General features: G+C 49.5%; 1 protein-coding gene across 8 annotated transcripts in view; it reads left to right on the top strand.

The window, feature by feature from the left end:
* LYN (LYN proto-oncogene, Src family tyrosine kinase) overlaps positions 1-15,995 on the top strand; it is a 111,752-nt gene that overhangs the window by 83,791 nt on the left and 11,966 nt on the right. For all 8 annotated transcript variants that reach the window (XM_067712304.1, XM_067712303.1, XM_067712308.1 and 5 more), the window contains exon 11: positions 15,788-15,941. In XM_067712304.1, the coding sequence (XP_067568405.1) occupies positions 15,788-15,941 (154 nt within the window). The remainder of the gene's footprint in view (positions 1-15,787; positions 15,942-15,995) is intronic.

Below are 15,995 nucleotides of genomic sequence, written 5' to 3'. Positions count from 1 at the left end.
ATCTCCTCCTACTTAGAATATGTGTCAATTATCCCCTAAAAGTTAAAATGAATGCTTCTGAGTATGTTCAGAGGATGCTGATATAAGATTTTGACATTGCTCTAAATAAAGGAATATGAATGCATCCTATGAATGTAGTACCCGGGCGACAGGCATGTAAATCCTCTATTATCTTTTCTGAATAATGAATTTTATGTCTAAGACTTAAACTTCAGCCATGAAAACTTACAAGATGGACAAATGAAAGTAGAGTTAGTCAGCATTGCAAAACTGATCGTACGCAGCTTCCTTCTGAAAAATTGGAAGAATAGGAAGCTGTCATTTTAAAATAGCGTAAAGGGCTTCCCTGGTGGCGCAATGGTTAAGAATCCGCTTGCCAATGCAGGGGACACGGGTTCAAGCCCTGGTCCAGGAAGATCCTACATGCCGTGGAGCAACTAAGCCCGTGCGCCACAACTACTGAACCTGTGCTCTAGAGCCCTTGAGCTACAACTACTGAAGCCCGCGAGCCTAGAGCCCGTGCTCCACAACAAGAGAAGCCACCACGATGAGAAGCCTGGGCACTGCAAGGAAGATTAGCCCCCGCTCGCCACAACTAGAGAAAGCCCGCGCGCAGCAATGAAGACACAACGCAGCCAAAAATTAATTAATTAATTTTGAAATAAAATAAAATAGCGTAAAACAGGAACAGTTTTTTTTTCTGTTAGGCAGTTGGGGTGTCTGGCATATTTAAACAGAGGAACCACGGCTGGTTGTTTAACATAGCAGAAAAGGCAGAAGAAGTTATTCTTGCTTTAATTTTGACTGGAAACCTTTCTAGCACCAATAGGAAGCTTTCAGCTCATGTCCAGGGGGAGGTGGTGGGACTTCTGGTCTACGTGCCAGCCCTGCCTCTTATCTGGGAATGATTTTATCCAGGCGCAGCGATTTCTGGTCAGCATGACTGTAAGTCACAAAATAATTTCCTCTTCAAATACTCATCTTGGAAGCCTGCAAGGCTAGAACCAAAGTAGTTTAGGAGCAGGCAGGGCTCGTTACCAGACGCTCTTTTTTTTTTTTTTTTTTTTTTGCGGTACGCGGGCCTCTCACTGTTGTGGCCTCTCCCGTTGCGGAGCACAGGCTCTGGACGTGCAGGCTCAGCGGCCACGGCTCACGGGCCCAGCCGCTCCGCGGCATGTGGGATCCTCCTGGACCGGGGTACGAACCCACGTCCCCTGCATCGGCAGGCGGACTCTCAACCACTGCGCCACCAGGGAAGCCCCACCGGCTGCTCGTTTTTAAACGTGGACATGAACGCACCGGGGTGGGGGCTACAGAGTCAATTCAGTTGCTCTTTGTCTTCAGCGCCTGGCTCGCACTCTCCGTGCTCCCCTCACCCTCTCGGAACCACCCCCCCCCACCCCCCACCCCCACCCCCACCCCCCCCCCGCTTTTCACCACAACGCGTGCTGCGCACAGCCAGGCGTGTGCCAGGGACAGGATGAGCAAGGCGCATGCCTGCCTCAGGGAGCTTATGGCTTGGTGCAGGAGGAGAAGTAGCGGGGAGGCAGCGGGCAGCGCGCTGCGGACATGGCCGGGGCGGAGCGGGCCGCGCCCCGGCTGCCTTCGGAGCCCGAGGCGCAGGGTGGAAGCCAAGCGTGGCGGGGGCGGCAGGAGGGCAGGCCTCCTGGGCGGTGAGCCTCGGAGACAGGGCCAGCCCTGCCAGGCCGGGCAGGGGCGGATGTGGGGAGGCGCCTGTGGCTGAGGGAACTTGGCGCTAAGGGCGCAGGAGACGGGTGGCGGGGAGTGGGGCCCTGAGCGCTAGACGCGGACGTTAAGGAAAAGCGGAAGCACTGGCAAGCCCTGGGTTCCGTGGGAGGGGCAGCGAAGTGCTTGGTAGGTGACCGAGGAGATGTATGTACTGGAGAAAAGCGAAAACTGATGATACTCAGCAGACGGCCTCTCGGGAGTTATACTTTACCTTTGAGGAGCCCGAGGGTGCTGTTTGCATCTACCGTAACGTGCACTTGGGCCTCCCCGCTGGCCTCTGACCGACCCCCGACCGAAGTGTCCGCTGTGTTTCGTAAACCTGAGGCCGGGAAAGGTGGAAGGAGGGGGCGGGGGCGTGTCTGTGCTCCAACCAAGCTCATCTTTAAAGGCAACACCGTGTCGTGGGCAGGAACCATCCTGAAGCTTTTCCAGCAGAGCTAGATTTCTCAGCACCCCGGCCTCCTCCCCACCCCCGTGTCCCCAAACCAAAGAGCACTTTGGCCTGGGAGCCTGAGACCTGAAGAGGCTGAGTCCGGAGAGAACTGAGCCCCCCACCCGGAGGCTGCCCCGCGTTGCCCAGGAGGCGGCTGTGGGAGCCGAGGCGCGAAGGCGGGCAGCTCGCTTCTCATCCTGGGAGCGATGGGGCCCGTGAACGTCTAAGCAGGAAGGCGATGTGCTGAAATCCGCACGCCCTGCGTTGCCCCGGGCACAGCAGTTTAGAGGAGGGACCAAGGCTGGAGCCCGGGTTCCCGGGAGGGGGGTGGGCCGAACGGAGCCCCGCCCATCTCAGGTGTGCGGGAGCGGAAAGCGAAGGCGACGCCCGGTGTCTGGATGGGCAGCTGAGCGCCTGGCCCCGTGGACGCCGGGATTGGGGGCCGCTGGGGTCGGTTTTGCTGTGGGGATTGAAGTGTGGGACACCCAGCTGGACATGTCCCATTGGGCCAGGGACTTCACTGCGGTGCCTGGGCTTGGAAGCGCGGCGCGAGCTGAGAGGCCCCAACTCCTTCCCCGCTGTCACTCTGACCCAAGTCGAACACTGTCTCAGGACGAATGACCTTGTAGCTGCCGAACTAGCCTTGGGCTTCAGCTCTGCTTCTTCCAGAGCCCGTCTGTCACACAGCAGCCAGAGAGCTGCTCTAAGACCTCTTTTTTTAAAAAAATTTATTTATTTAGTTTTGGCTGTGTTGGGTCTTCGTTGCTGCGCACGGGCTTTCTCTAGTTGCGGTGAGCGGGGCTACTCTTCGTTGCGGTGCGCGGGCTTCTCATTGCGGTGGCTTCTCTTGCTGCGGAGCACGGGCTCTAGGCGCGCAGCTTCAGTAGTTGTGGCTCGTGGGCTCTAAAGCACAAGCTCAGTAGTTGTGGCATATGGGCTTCAATAGTTGTGGCCTGCAGTCTTCAGTAGTTGTGGCTCGTGGGCTTCAGTACTTGTGGCTCGTGGGCTCTAGAGCGCAGGCTCAGTAGTTGTGGCTCATGGGCTTCAGTAGTTGTGGCTCACGGGCTTCAGTGGTTGTGGCTCACAGGCTTCAGTAGTTGTGGCTCACGGGCTTCAGTAGTTGTGGCTCACGGACTCTAGAGCGCAGACTCAGTAGTTGTGGCTCGTGGGCTTCGGTAGTTGTGGCTCGCGGGCTCAGTAGTTGTAGCTCGCAGACTCTAGAGAGCAGACTCAGTAGTTGTGGCGCACGGGCTTAGTTGCTCCATGGCATGTGGGATCTTCCCGGTCCAGGGCTCGAACCCGTGTCCCCTGCATTGGCCTGCGGATTCTTAACCACTGCGTCACCAGGGAAACCCCTAAGACCTAAGTCTTAACTCTCTAATACAGTCTGATAGGTCAAACTTCATATTTCCTTGTTGTAATTTGTGTTTCTTTAATATAGATGAGGTCATGCATCTTTTCCTATATTCCTGCTTTGTTTGCAGTTTATTTTTCTGGGAACTGTTTCTTTAAGCTTTTTACCCATTTTTTGTTATTGGTTCATCATTATCCATCCCTTCTAATTATCCTTTTCATTACACATTAGGTTTGTACCGTATGTGCTGTTTTGTACGTATTGAACTGAATATTACAGCTTTTCATTTTATCGAAAACCCTCCATAAACGTGTATGTACCTATTACAATATAATATTCTATTCCTGTGACTGTATCGTGATTTCCTTACCATTCCCTGGTAGATGAACATTTGGAGAATCTCTACTTTTTCACTAATGTAAGTAACAATACAAAACATTTCTGTGGAGAAAACTTTACTTTCTGCGTGTATGTCCTTAGGCCCCAGTAGCCAGATAAGAGGTCAGAGTAGGAATGTTTCTGAGTCACTTGGCAGTCACAGCTTGTTTTCACCGAGCAGAATTGCACGTTTGTGCCCAGTGACTTGTTCCTCAGCTGGAGGTGTGTGGGGCGTACCCAGTCAGGCCACATTCCTCCTCAGAGGCAGCACTGATCCAGCCATCACACATCCTCTCTCCTGCAAAAGACTGGACAGAAGTGCCAATGGCTTTCCTCTTGTTTCTCCATCCCCAGCATAAGTTGAGAACATTCTGCTTCCTTCTTCTCCTTCCAGGGTGATAAGCATGGTTCGTTAGCTGCACATCAGGGGTAGGTCATCTAAATATTTATTTATTTGGCTGCACTGGGGTCTTTGTTGCGGCACACAGATCTTTAGTTGCAGCATACGAACTCTTAGTTGCAGCATGCATGCGGGGTCTAGTTCCCTGACCAGGGATCATACCTGGGCCCCCTTCATCAGGAGCACTTAGTCTTAGCCACTGGACCACCAGGGATATCCAGGGGTAGGTCATCTAGATGACAGTAGTAGCAGTGAAATTGATGCAGAAGAGGGGAGAATAAGCAAAGGAGATTTCTAATCTTAGTGTAGGTTCTTGACTGCCCTGTCCTGGGGGTACAGAGTGGGGAGTCCTCTCCCTGACTGGCGGGGCGCATCCCTTTAACAGCCTCAGGCAGCCGGTATCAGGGAGCCCCGTCAGCGGATGCAGAGTCTGGATCCAGCTTCTCCTAAGGGTGGCGGCAGCCGCTCAGCAGAGGGGAAGCAGTGTGCCTGAGGCTGCATTCGGACACCTGTGGGCAGCCTCCCACCTACAGCTCCTCAGCTCTGAGAGAGCAGCCCTTCTGTCAGTTCACCGTGATGAACCAGGTCTGGATGTGGGTCTTCTTGTTATGAATAGTAGTGGTATTAATATTAGTCATAGTGATCGTTCATCTCCATCATGCACTGAGCAGCCTTGCATTCTCCTTTTCAGTCTCATCTGGACTCTACCAGGTTGACGCTATTCTTATCACCACTTTGCAGAGTGGAAAACTTGAGATTTTGAGAAGAAACTTGCCCCCGTTTTGTATAAAATCCAAGATGACTCATTGTAAGTCTCTGATCCACAGTCACAAGTGTCCAACTGTCTTCTGAGGCATCATTGGTCTACTTCCTTCTAATCCCTACTTGTGTGTTCACGTCAAGGCTGGGTTTATTTGAGGGTGGACTGAGGAGTGGCCCGGGGTGGAAGTGATGCGGGAGGAGGCCTTGACCACTGCCTAGTGTGGTTTGGTCCCCCAGGTGTGCATGGGCGTCCCCACGCAGGGTGCCCGAAGCGTTTCCTTGGTCGTCAGCACACTGCGCAGGGGCGGGTGATGGGCGTCGCCCGCTCTCCCTGTGGCCGGCAGCCTTTACCACCTCTGCTCCTGCTATCCTACAACTGGAAGCGCCCAGTTTTATTTTTCAGTTGTGATAAAATACACATAACATACATTTCATCCATTTTTTAGTGCACGGTTCGGTGGCATGAAGGACATTCATGTTGTTGTGCGGTCATCACCACCAGCATCTCCAGAACCCTTCTCATCTTGCAGAACTGACACTGTGCACCCGTTAGGTCCCCATCCTCCCTCCCACCAGCCCTTGGCAACCACCATTCTGCTGTCTGTCTCTGTGAATCTGATACTCCAAGTACCTCGTATGAGTGCAATCGTACAGTATTTGCCCTTTTGCGACTGGTTTATTTCTCTTAGCATATTGTCCTTAAAGTCCATCGATGTTGTAGCCTGTGTTAGAATTCCATTCCTTTTTATGGCTGAATAATATGCCATTGCTTGCAGAGGCCACATGTTGGTTTTTTTGTTCATCCATTGATGGACACTTGAGTTGTTTCCACTTTCTGCTTTTGTGAATAATGCTCTTATGAACAGGGGTGTGCAAATATCTGTTAGTGTACAAGTGTGTACTTTCGGTTGTTTGGGCTATGCACCCAGTGGTGGAATTGATGGGTCACATGGTAATCCGATGTTGAATTTTTTGAGAATCACTCATTCTGGTCTCCACAGTGGCTGCACCAGTTTACATTCCCACCAGCAGTGCACGAGGGTGCTAATTTCTCCACTTCCTCAACAACACTGTTTATTTTCTGGTTTTTTGCTTTGTTTGTTTGTTTGTTTCTATAACAGCCATCCTAATGGATGTGAGCTGGTCCAATAAGTTTTTGCAAGAGAAAGTCTATGAGAATTAGTTGACAAATGGTTCTTCCTTTGCCGCTAATGAAGGTAAACCTCTTTCATGGAAACTTACTGGTTTAAATATGATTATTCAGTGCAGTTTTCTATGTGGAAATCATGTCTCCCCGAGACTCCGTGGGTCCTTGCATGCTTTTGGATTGATTGAATTTTGATCCGTCACAAAAGCCTCACCAGCCCTAAGTTTGTACGTGTCAAGCTCTGCCCTCATCTTTCAGCTATGAAGGTATTACAGATTGCAGACTTTAACATGGCCACTTTTTAAATGATCTAGTTATTATTTCTCCTTTCTCTCCTTTTTCCTGATGTCAGCTTGCAAACATTCTACTATTTGTAGCTCTTTTTATTTATTTATTTTTTTTGCGGTACACGGGCTTCTCACTGTTGCGGCCTCTCCCGTTGCGGAGCACAGGCTCCGGACGCGCAGGCTCAGCGGCCATGGCTCACGGGCCCAGCCGCTCCGCGGCATGTGGGATCCTCCCGGACCGGGGCACGAACCCGCGTCCCCCGCATCGGCAGGCGGACTCTCAACCACTGCGCCACCAGGGAAGCCCATGTTTGTAGCTCTTTTTAAAGGAAGAAGCTAGTATAGATAAATAGTTAAGAGCACAAGGAGGTGGGACCAGCCAGATTTGGATTCAAATCCAAGTCTATCTAGGAAAAATGTTTACTTCTCCAAGACTCAGCTTTCTCATCTTTGCTGTGAGTATTGGCTACTTTCATAGGCTTGTTTTAGGGCATATCAATGCCTGGGCCGGGTAACAGCCAGGACGTGGTAGCTGTCATCATCGTCATCGTCACTGTCATCACCACCATCACCACCACCATCGTCATCAAAGCAGTAAGCTCCATTATTTCTTAGAAGTTTTGCTTTGAAAAGAGGATTAAGAAGAATATTTTAATAACCCAACAAAGCTAAAACATACTAGGAAATTTGACCTCCAAACATAGCAAGGAACGAGCTCTATGCCACCCCCTCCTCTATACAAATAACGGATTAAAGAGTGTAGGGATCCAGCATGGAGGAGCAATGAATATTAATAGATAGAAAAGTACGTCTATAGGAACTACCAAGTACTGCAAAACAAAGGCTATCATATTTGGAGTACCGAGGAGGTGTGTTCTTACTTTAAACTCCCTGGGTTTTTTTACATTTTATTTTTGTGTTGTAATTAAATGGTCTTTTTAGGTCCGTTTGGGATTGACCCCAGGGGTGATAGAGAGGACCTTTCAGAGAGGCTTGAGACCCCATCAGAGACACTGTAGGTTTAAGCCATTTGTTTGGTTCCAACTTATTACTCTTAGCATTATTATTATTTTGTAAGCTTCCTAAGGCTTTTGAAAGTAATTGATTATTTGAACTCTACTTTCCCCAAGTGTAGGAAGGAAATACGTAGCTAGAGAGTGAGGCAAACAGTGCCTCGTGGAACACGTAGAACCACAAGAAAAACAAAATTCAGTCTTTCCTGCTTTCTGGCAGGTTTCTTGTTCAATCTCTCTCACTGCTTGTCTAAGTGACGAATGTTTTCCAACTGGCCAATTCTAAGACAGATTGGGTTTTCGGTTCCAGTTTCTCATTCAGGCTGGAATTTCCTGGGGCAGATTTTAGCTTTGCTTGAGAGATCACATCGAGTCCCTCAATTAGGTTCCTTTATGCCTTTCTTCCCTCCGTCATCTGACTCACATGTGGGTTCTTCTCATTAAAATTTTAAAAATCACTCACTAAGCAAGATAGCCTGTCACTTGCCCGTTTCTCAGAACAGCGGTAGGAATTCGGGTGAACACAGAACGCTAAAGCAAGACTCACACGGCAAGGTCATCCATGCAAACACTCCGTGGTGTGTCCAGAGCATCCTTCGTGGTCCTTGGTGACACCTGCGGGGTCCGTGCACTGAGCGCATGCATGGGAACAGGCTTGTTGCTCAGAGCCTCAGCCCCGGATGGAGGGAGCCTGCTGGAGGCTGGGGCAGGCTGGGTGGAATGCCGGGCCCACAGCTTTAATTGGGCTTCTGGGAAAAACAGAAAAAGATGCGTGACCTCTGTGGCCATTGCTAGCAGGGAAAGTCACTTGCAAGGAGGATTATTTGAGTCTCCTTGGTCTGTAAAACTTGATTGAGATTTCTTCTCCAGCATTGTATTCCACATAAAAGAAGTCTGTCTTGTATATGCCCAACGGGCGTTGGTGTTAGGTATTTCCTGCCCCAAGCATCGCCATCCTGCAAGCCCCAGATGGTCCCTGGCAACTCCCTTCTCAGTAAATATATTTGATGACCAGAGAGGAGGGTGCTGGGTTGCCTTCCTCAGGGCAGTGCGGCAGGGGTGTGTGCAGATGTCTGCGGAGGCCGCTCCCAGGGTCTCATCTGGGGAACGGGAACACAGACTTTCTACTTCAACGTGGATATTGGAGAGGGAACTTAAAGGAGTATGCTCACCTCGGATGCTTCTGGAAACTTTGTTCTGGTTAACGTTTCTGACCTCATACCCCAGGAAATTCCCATCTGCAAAGCATTCTGCGTTCTGTCGCCACCCTGCCCATCACAGGTGTGTGCATATGTAAGTGTGCATGTTGGGGGGTTGGGTAGAAAATGATAGGCAGAGGAAGCAGAAGGATAATGCTTTATGGAATGCTGGGCTCTGAGAACTTCCCAGAAGTTTGTATGTATCTGCGTGGTGTGTATGCATGTGGGTGGGTGTAATATCACGTGTGTGGATACTGACGTACTGAACAATAGACACACACTGGCAACACTGCCATAGAGAGGGAGCGTCCGTGGTGATCCTCCGAGGTGCCCCACCAGCTGGGGATCTCAGATGCCGGGGACGGATGCCGTGCACCCACCAACCGGTGAGGCTGGGTCTCTTCCCCTTGGAGGAGGCAGTGCCTGTGGGTCCCTGAGGGTGCGTCTGTGGGAAGGTTGGCGCGTCGCCTTCACACCAGCAGTGGGAGAGGCAGAATCCCCAGTATTTGGGGTCAGTGTCCTCTGTGGTCACACGTGTGTTTCCAGCCCTTCAGGTCCCCAGCTGGGAAGCTGATTGGTGGGCGCCCGATGGTCATGCCTTTCCTTCTCACAGCACATTTGAAAGACCTCCCTGGAGGATGGCCATGAGGCTGGGGGGTGGCTTATTTCGCACCTGACAAGATGAGGTTGGCCTCTAACTCAGAAAACATCATTTTTTTAAGAAAAATTATTTATTTATTTTTGGCTGTGTTGGGTCTTCGTTGCTGTGCACGGGCTTTCTCTAGTTGCAGCGAGTGGGGTATACTCTTGGTTGCAGTGTGTGGGCTTCTCATTGTGGTGGCTTCTCTTGTTGTGGAGCACAGGCTCTAGGCACGCGGGCTTCAGTAGTTGTGGCACATGGGCTCAGTGGCTGTGGCTCGCGGGCTCTAGAGCGCAGGCTCAGTAGTTGCGGCGCACAGGCTTAGTTGCTCCGCAGCATGTGGGATCTTCCCGGTCCAGGGCTCGAACCCGTGTCCCCTGCCTTGGCAGGAGGATTCTCAACCACTGCTCCACCGGGGAAGCCCAGGAAGCATCATTTTTAATATCTCCTCTGTGCCTAGAACTTTCACTGGGTACTAGATGCCTGGGATTTCACCAGAAGCCGCTCTGTTACTGGCTCAGGTTGGGATCCCAGTGGGTCACTCACTTACCTAGTAGTTCCTGTCTGTCCTCCCAGGACAGCAGTGCATGAGTGTACACGCACACATGCACACACACACACGCACGTAGAAACATCAAACAGAGAACATGTCACCATATGTTTCCACTGAAGGTACAAAAAGAGGAACTAGGAAATGTACGCCCGCCATGCTATTTGGGCTGAAGAGCTCAAGAAACGACAAGCACATGTAACCCTAAATCAGGTAGCTTTAAACCAGGAGTACAGACACTTCACTAAAGTTAGCTCCTTGTATGATTATTCTCATTTTAGGTAATAGGGCTGCTTTTCTACTTCAGATGCCCAGTAGCTTCACACACAGACCCTCTAATACAGAGTTGGAAATTAGCACATGGAGACGAGACATTTTTAGTTCTTCTTTAGTGCTGGCAGGTGGTTTAGAAAGTCAAGGTTTTCTCGTGTTTGTGCATCACTGAGCCTGATGCTGGCATGATGCTGGTGTGGCCCAAGAGGTAGAGAATCCCCTCAGATGATTTAAAGCTGAAAGATTCAATTCAGTTTCCTAAGCCCCCTAAGTAGCGCCCGGCCCCAGAACCATGATGTGGAGAAAGCGCTTCCGGATTCCCTGCCTCTGAGCTGTAAGGCTGGAGTCCTTCTCCCTTAGTTACAAGAAAAACAAAAGCTCAGGACACACGTTCTGAGCTGCTGATGTGCGAGGACTAGCCCGCATCCCCGTTCTCTGGCCCATCGCCCCCCCCCCCAGCTTCAGCATGGCACCCGCCTCTCCCCACCTGGGCTTTTTCCTGCTGGCTCTGCCCATCTTTGCTCCTTCTTTTTCTTCAGCTGAGTTGTTGGGGAATTCCTTTCCCCAGCGTTAGGAGGACCACAGTCCATCTGCTCGTGGTGTTGAGACCGAGATTTCATTCCAATCTGTCTAGAACTTTAGATCCTAAAATAGCTGAAGTTGAAAAGCATTGGATCTATCACAGCTCTTCTCCAAGTTCGTGTGCGTACAGATCTCCCAGAGAGCTTGTTAAAATCCGGGTTCTGATCGAGTAAATCAGGGTCAGAATCAAGCTCCCAGAAGGTGATAAGGGACAAGGGCCATTCTCCACCCAGACTGCAGGTCACAACCACCTAGGGAGGCCTCGCTCCTAGAGATGCATGTTTAGGTGATTTAGGATGAGACCCGGGTTAAGATAAGATGCCCGGTACACAGCCAGAGTTAAGAAATACTGGTGTAAGGGTTTAAACTTCATTTAACGGCTACATGCACAGAAGGGAAATTGAAGTCACTTCCAAACCATTGCCCTAACCTGTGGTGTGACCCTAGGAAAGTAATTTCCTTTTAGCCCCATCAAATTTCCAAAGGGAAAGACATTTATTGCTTTTTTTTGCAATATATATATAGGGCTATTTGAATGAAAGAATGTTGTCCTGCTTAATTTTAGCCTGGTTATTTTCATTCTGACAGAGCCTTAACCTCATTCAAGCCCAGAATAGGTCATCATCCATCTTATTTCTCTCTTTTGAGTCATAGGGCAAAGTGGGCTTTACACCTTCTTTGCTCAGTTTAGCTTCTTCTAGACCAAGAAATCAAAATGGGGCAAGTTGCCCCCAAGGGAGCGAAAATTGGTTCTTGGCAGATGGGAAAATCTTAGATATTATGATAGTTTGTGGCCCTCCAGGGCTCAGGCCTACCTGACAAAATCCTATTTCTTTGTATTTAATTTTTAAATTAAAACTTTCTCCTTAGGAGATGATAATGGAAAAAGGTTGAGAAACCCTGTTCTAGACAAAGACAACCCAAACCAAGCTTGTATGTCCTTCCTGAGATGGGTATCCTGAGCTCTGCCTGGGGAAGGTTTGTGGTAGCTTTTCTGAGAGGTGAAATTTGGGCTTAACAACAGTGAATTCCAGGAGGAAACTTCAAAAGCATTTTTCTCTCTTCTCAGTAAAATAATATTCTCTCGATGAAAAATTTGAGTTCCAGAAGCATCTAGTTATGAGCTCTCTTGCTGATGGAACATTCTGGAATGTGATCTGGCGGTCAGACACTCTTGGGTGTCAATCCTGGCTCTCTCCTTCCCTCCTGGCTCTCATCAGGTTCTTGTACCTCTTTAAGCTTCATTTGCGTGTGTACAATGGAAATAAAACTTACCAGATAGAGTTGTTATTCAGATGAAACGTGAATTGGGTGTAATGAATGTGAAACAGTATCTGGTACATAAAAAGTGCTTCATTAGTGGTGGGAGAAGTAGTGGTTATTAATGTCTAACTATCCATCTATATATCTACCTACCTACCTATCAATCAGCCACCTACCTGTTACCATCATCATCTAAGTGAAATATCTGTGGGCACAAAGCAATCTCCTGAATCAGACTGTGTCCTCACCAAACCAGAGCGACTCCACATAACTCCTTCACAGATCAGCCTTTCTTTTTTAATTTTTTTTATTTTTATTTTGCTGTGTTGGGTCTTCGTTTCTGTGCGAGGGCTTTCTCTAGTTGCGGCGAGTGGGGGCCACTCTTCATCGCGGTACGCGGGCCTCTCACTGTCGCGGCCTCTCTTGTTGCGGAGCACAGGCTCCAGACGCGCAGGCTCAGTAGTTGTGGCTCACGGGTCCAGTTGCTCCGCGGCACGTGGAATCCTCCCAGACCAGGGCTCGAACCCGTGTCCCCTGCATTGGCAGGCGGATTCTCAACCACTGCGCCACCAGGGAAACCCTCAGATCAGCCTTTCTGAGCTAATGGGATTAACGGATACACACTACAATATATAAAGTAGACAAAGAACAAGGACTGACTGTAGAGCACAAGGAGCTATACTCAGTATCTTGTAATAACCTGTGATGGAAAAGAACCTGAAAAAGAATACATATATACCTATGTATAACTGAAGCACTTTGCTCTACACCTGAAACATTGTAAGTCAACCATAATTTAGTTAAAAAGAAAGTAGGAGGCGAGCGCTCCCCTCTCCCCGGGTCCCCGAGGATGGCTGAGCCTGGGGGGATGCATTTATGCAACAGCTTTTTCTGCAGTGCTGACAGCGGTTAGACTAAGTGGCCTGGAGAAGCAAGAACGTATTCGTGCAAGCGAAGTTGGTCCTAGATCCCATTAGCCAAAGTGGCCTATGATTTCTTCCTGCTGTTGCGAAATAGAGAAATAGAGTTGGATTTACTTTAGCCAAAGTAAATACAACAACCAAAAAAAAAAAAAAGATTAAGGTTTTAAAAAGAAAGAAAGAAACCAAGAAAGAAAAATGCATATAGACCAGGGAAATAATACTTTTTATATAAGAAGAGAATTGTAGTCTTTTGTGACCTCAAAACCAGCCCTCTCCGAAAGCTTTTATTTTGCTCTCATATCTATTGTTTATTCCACTTGGCAAGCACTGTTGTTTAGAAACTTGGTCTTGGTGAACGCTATTATTATTGTTTGGAATACGAGCCCCTCAAAGCACTGTGACGTGGAAAAGAAAGCCAAGCTAAGCTAGGCTTGCCACAAGTCTGTTATTATCTCAGAGAATCATGTTCAAAAATGCATTCGGGTTTGTGTAAATGCAGAACTCGGGTGAGTGTGATAAAAGCCTTACCCGCAACTTCCCAGGACACTTGTATTTATTTATTTATTTTTAATTAATTAATTTATTTATTTATTTGTGGCTGCACTGGGTCTTCGTTGCGGTGCGCGGGCTTCCCATTGCGGTGGCTTCTCTTGTTGCGGAGCACGGGCTCTAGGCGCACGGGCTTCAGTAGTTGCGGCTCGTGGGCTCAGTAGTCGCGACACGTGGACGTGTTGGGATTGCAGCCAGCTTCCGCTCTTCCCGCTTCCTGGCCCAGTTTGTCTAGAATCATTGGGATGTTACATGCGGGCTCAAGAACAGGAGTGTGCCCTAAGGGGTTTACATTCCTGCGATGCCTAGGTGAGCAGGGGGCCCTGGGACCACACACACTGGAGGAGAAGGAGGGTCAGGGAAGGCCTCTCAGCAGGGGCCATCTCCCCTGAGACCTGCGGGATGAACTGCCCTGCGACAGGGGCTGCAGGAGCCAGGATCCTGGAGGGAGGCAGTGGTGGGAGGTAGAGGATAACGGACCAGTCACCAGGGCCTTGGGAGCAGCGCTAAGGGGTTCAGACGTTATCTGGAGGCTAGTTTTATGCAGGGAGTGACCTGGGTGGTCTTGCGTGAAGGATTAAGGTATTCCTGTCGAGGGATGCTGTGTGAGGCTGGCCCAGCTATCCAGGCAGGGGCTGGACCCCGAGTCCACTCAGCAGGTGTCGCGTGGCCTGGGTCTTCTCCACTCTACCGGCCCGGCCTGCGTGCCACACACGTTATTCTTGGTCATGGTCAAGGTGTACGTTATCACAGTGTCGTTTCTACTAAAGAAGATGCTCAGACCTCTTCTATTCTTTCGGATTTATGATGTTACCTGTTCAAGACTCTTTGGGGCGAGTCCCAGGCGAGCCCCTGGGCTGCCAGGACTTTGGGACTGAGCTGCTGTATTCTGATTATTATATGGCAGATTTTCTGGCCACAGAAATAGCAGCTGGTAAATTCCTGCAGCAGAGAGCGAACAGCATAGCATCCTGGTGATATTAAAGACCCAGCACGCTCACCAGAGAACTTCCTTCGGCTCTGAGAAGAGGGGAGTGACATGGCTGAAGCTTCCAGTAGATACATGTGAGAACAGAAAAGATGTAAGGTGGCTTCTCCCTGGTGGTGTTTGCTGTCTGGATGGCAGGACAGCAGTAAGCACCTTAAACAGCTTCAAAATAATGGCAAAGCTGTGGTCAGTAGGTGCCAATGGTTTTTGTACAAATTGACCATGGATGGTGGGTGTAGAGTGAAATTATCCAAGAGGAGTTCAGGGAAGGCCCTCTGGCCAGAAGGAAGCCTAGTGATTGGCCGAGAGGGGAAGCAAGGCGTTCCAGGCGGAGGTCAGGAGAAGCACCCCCCATAGTAAGGAGCTAAAAAGCTTTCGCTGAGCCACAGGGCCTGGCTGAAACAGCGGCGTTTGACTGAGCCAGGAGGATGCTGTTGAGGATGGGGTGTGGGAGTACTCAGGTCCTCCACGCTGAGCCACCTGGAATTCAAGGTAGAATCCGCAGAATACATTCATTCCTGTGTGACACAATCCTAATTAGTTTTCCCTCTAACTGCTCACCAGACACAGCTACTTGGTTCCTCCCTCCCTCCCTCCTTCCCTTCCTTCCTTCCTTCCTACCTTTCCTCCTTCCTTCTTGATTCTTATCTTTATAATTTGGTAATGTTTTCCTTAATAATCCTATTTTGATTCCTTAAAAACCCGATTTCCTAGCAAGCGAGGAGTAGCAGTTTCACCTCCCCTGCTTTATCATTTTATCCCTGCTTCACTCCTGCTGTCAGCTTTATGTCTGGGTGACTCTGCTCATCCTGGAGGGACTGTGCGGAGAGAGCTTAGAGCCCGGGTCCTGTGGGCAGTCGACTGACCCGACAGCAAGGATGCTGCTGGCCAGGGACAGCCTGTTCTCGACGCCGCAATAATGTATTTGTGTCGGTACAGCACTTCCCTGGCTCTCTTTCCTCGTTCGAAAAACTGGGATACAAACATCTGTGTATCTACATGCAGGAATTTCGTAGGATCTGAAGAAAAGTCTCCACGCATTTAAAAAAGGATGAGACATGTAGCTATTTAAATAACCATGTTGAGAGTGATTACCATCGTTGGAGGTTTGGGGGCAGCTATTTTAGAAAGGACTCAAAATGGCGATTGTAATTTACCCACTGTTTTAAATTTTTGAATGATCGGAATATCGTACGTGAAAGGATTTCAGGAACTCAGAAGTTTTCTGGTTTTCCTCCATATGTCCCTATATGGGCCTAAATGGAACATCTAAAGGAGAGCCTTCTTCTGTTTCCAGATCGCGGAGGGAATGGCGTACATTGAGAGGAAGAACTACATCCACAGGGACCTACGAGCCGCTAACGTCCTGGTCTCCGAGGCCCTCATGTGCAAAATCGCAGATTTTGGCCTTGCTCGAGTGATTGAGGATAACGAGTACACAGCCAGGGAAGGTACGTTCCCGGAACGACCCTTAGGTGTTTGGTTATTGTTTCATTTTATTTTGT

The sequence above is a fragment of the Pseudorca crassidens genome, chromosome 17 (assembly GCF_039906515.1).
Source record: "Pseudorca crassidens isolate mPseCra1 chromosome 17, mPseCra1.hap1, whole genome shotgun sequence".
In the NCBI taxonomy this organism is placed as follows: domain Eukaryota; kingdom Metazoa; phylum Chordata; class Mammalia; order Artiodactyla; family Delphinidae; genus Pseudorca; species Pseudorca crassidens.
Note: the sequence above shows the minus strand (reverse complement) of the source record. Positions and strands in the feature narration are given on the sequence as shown.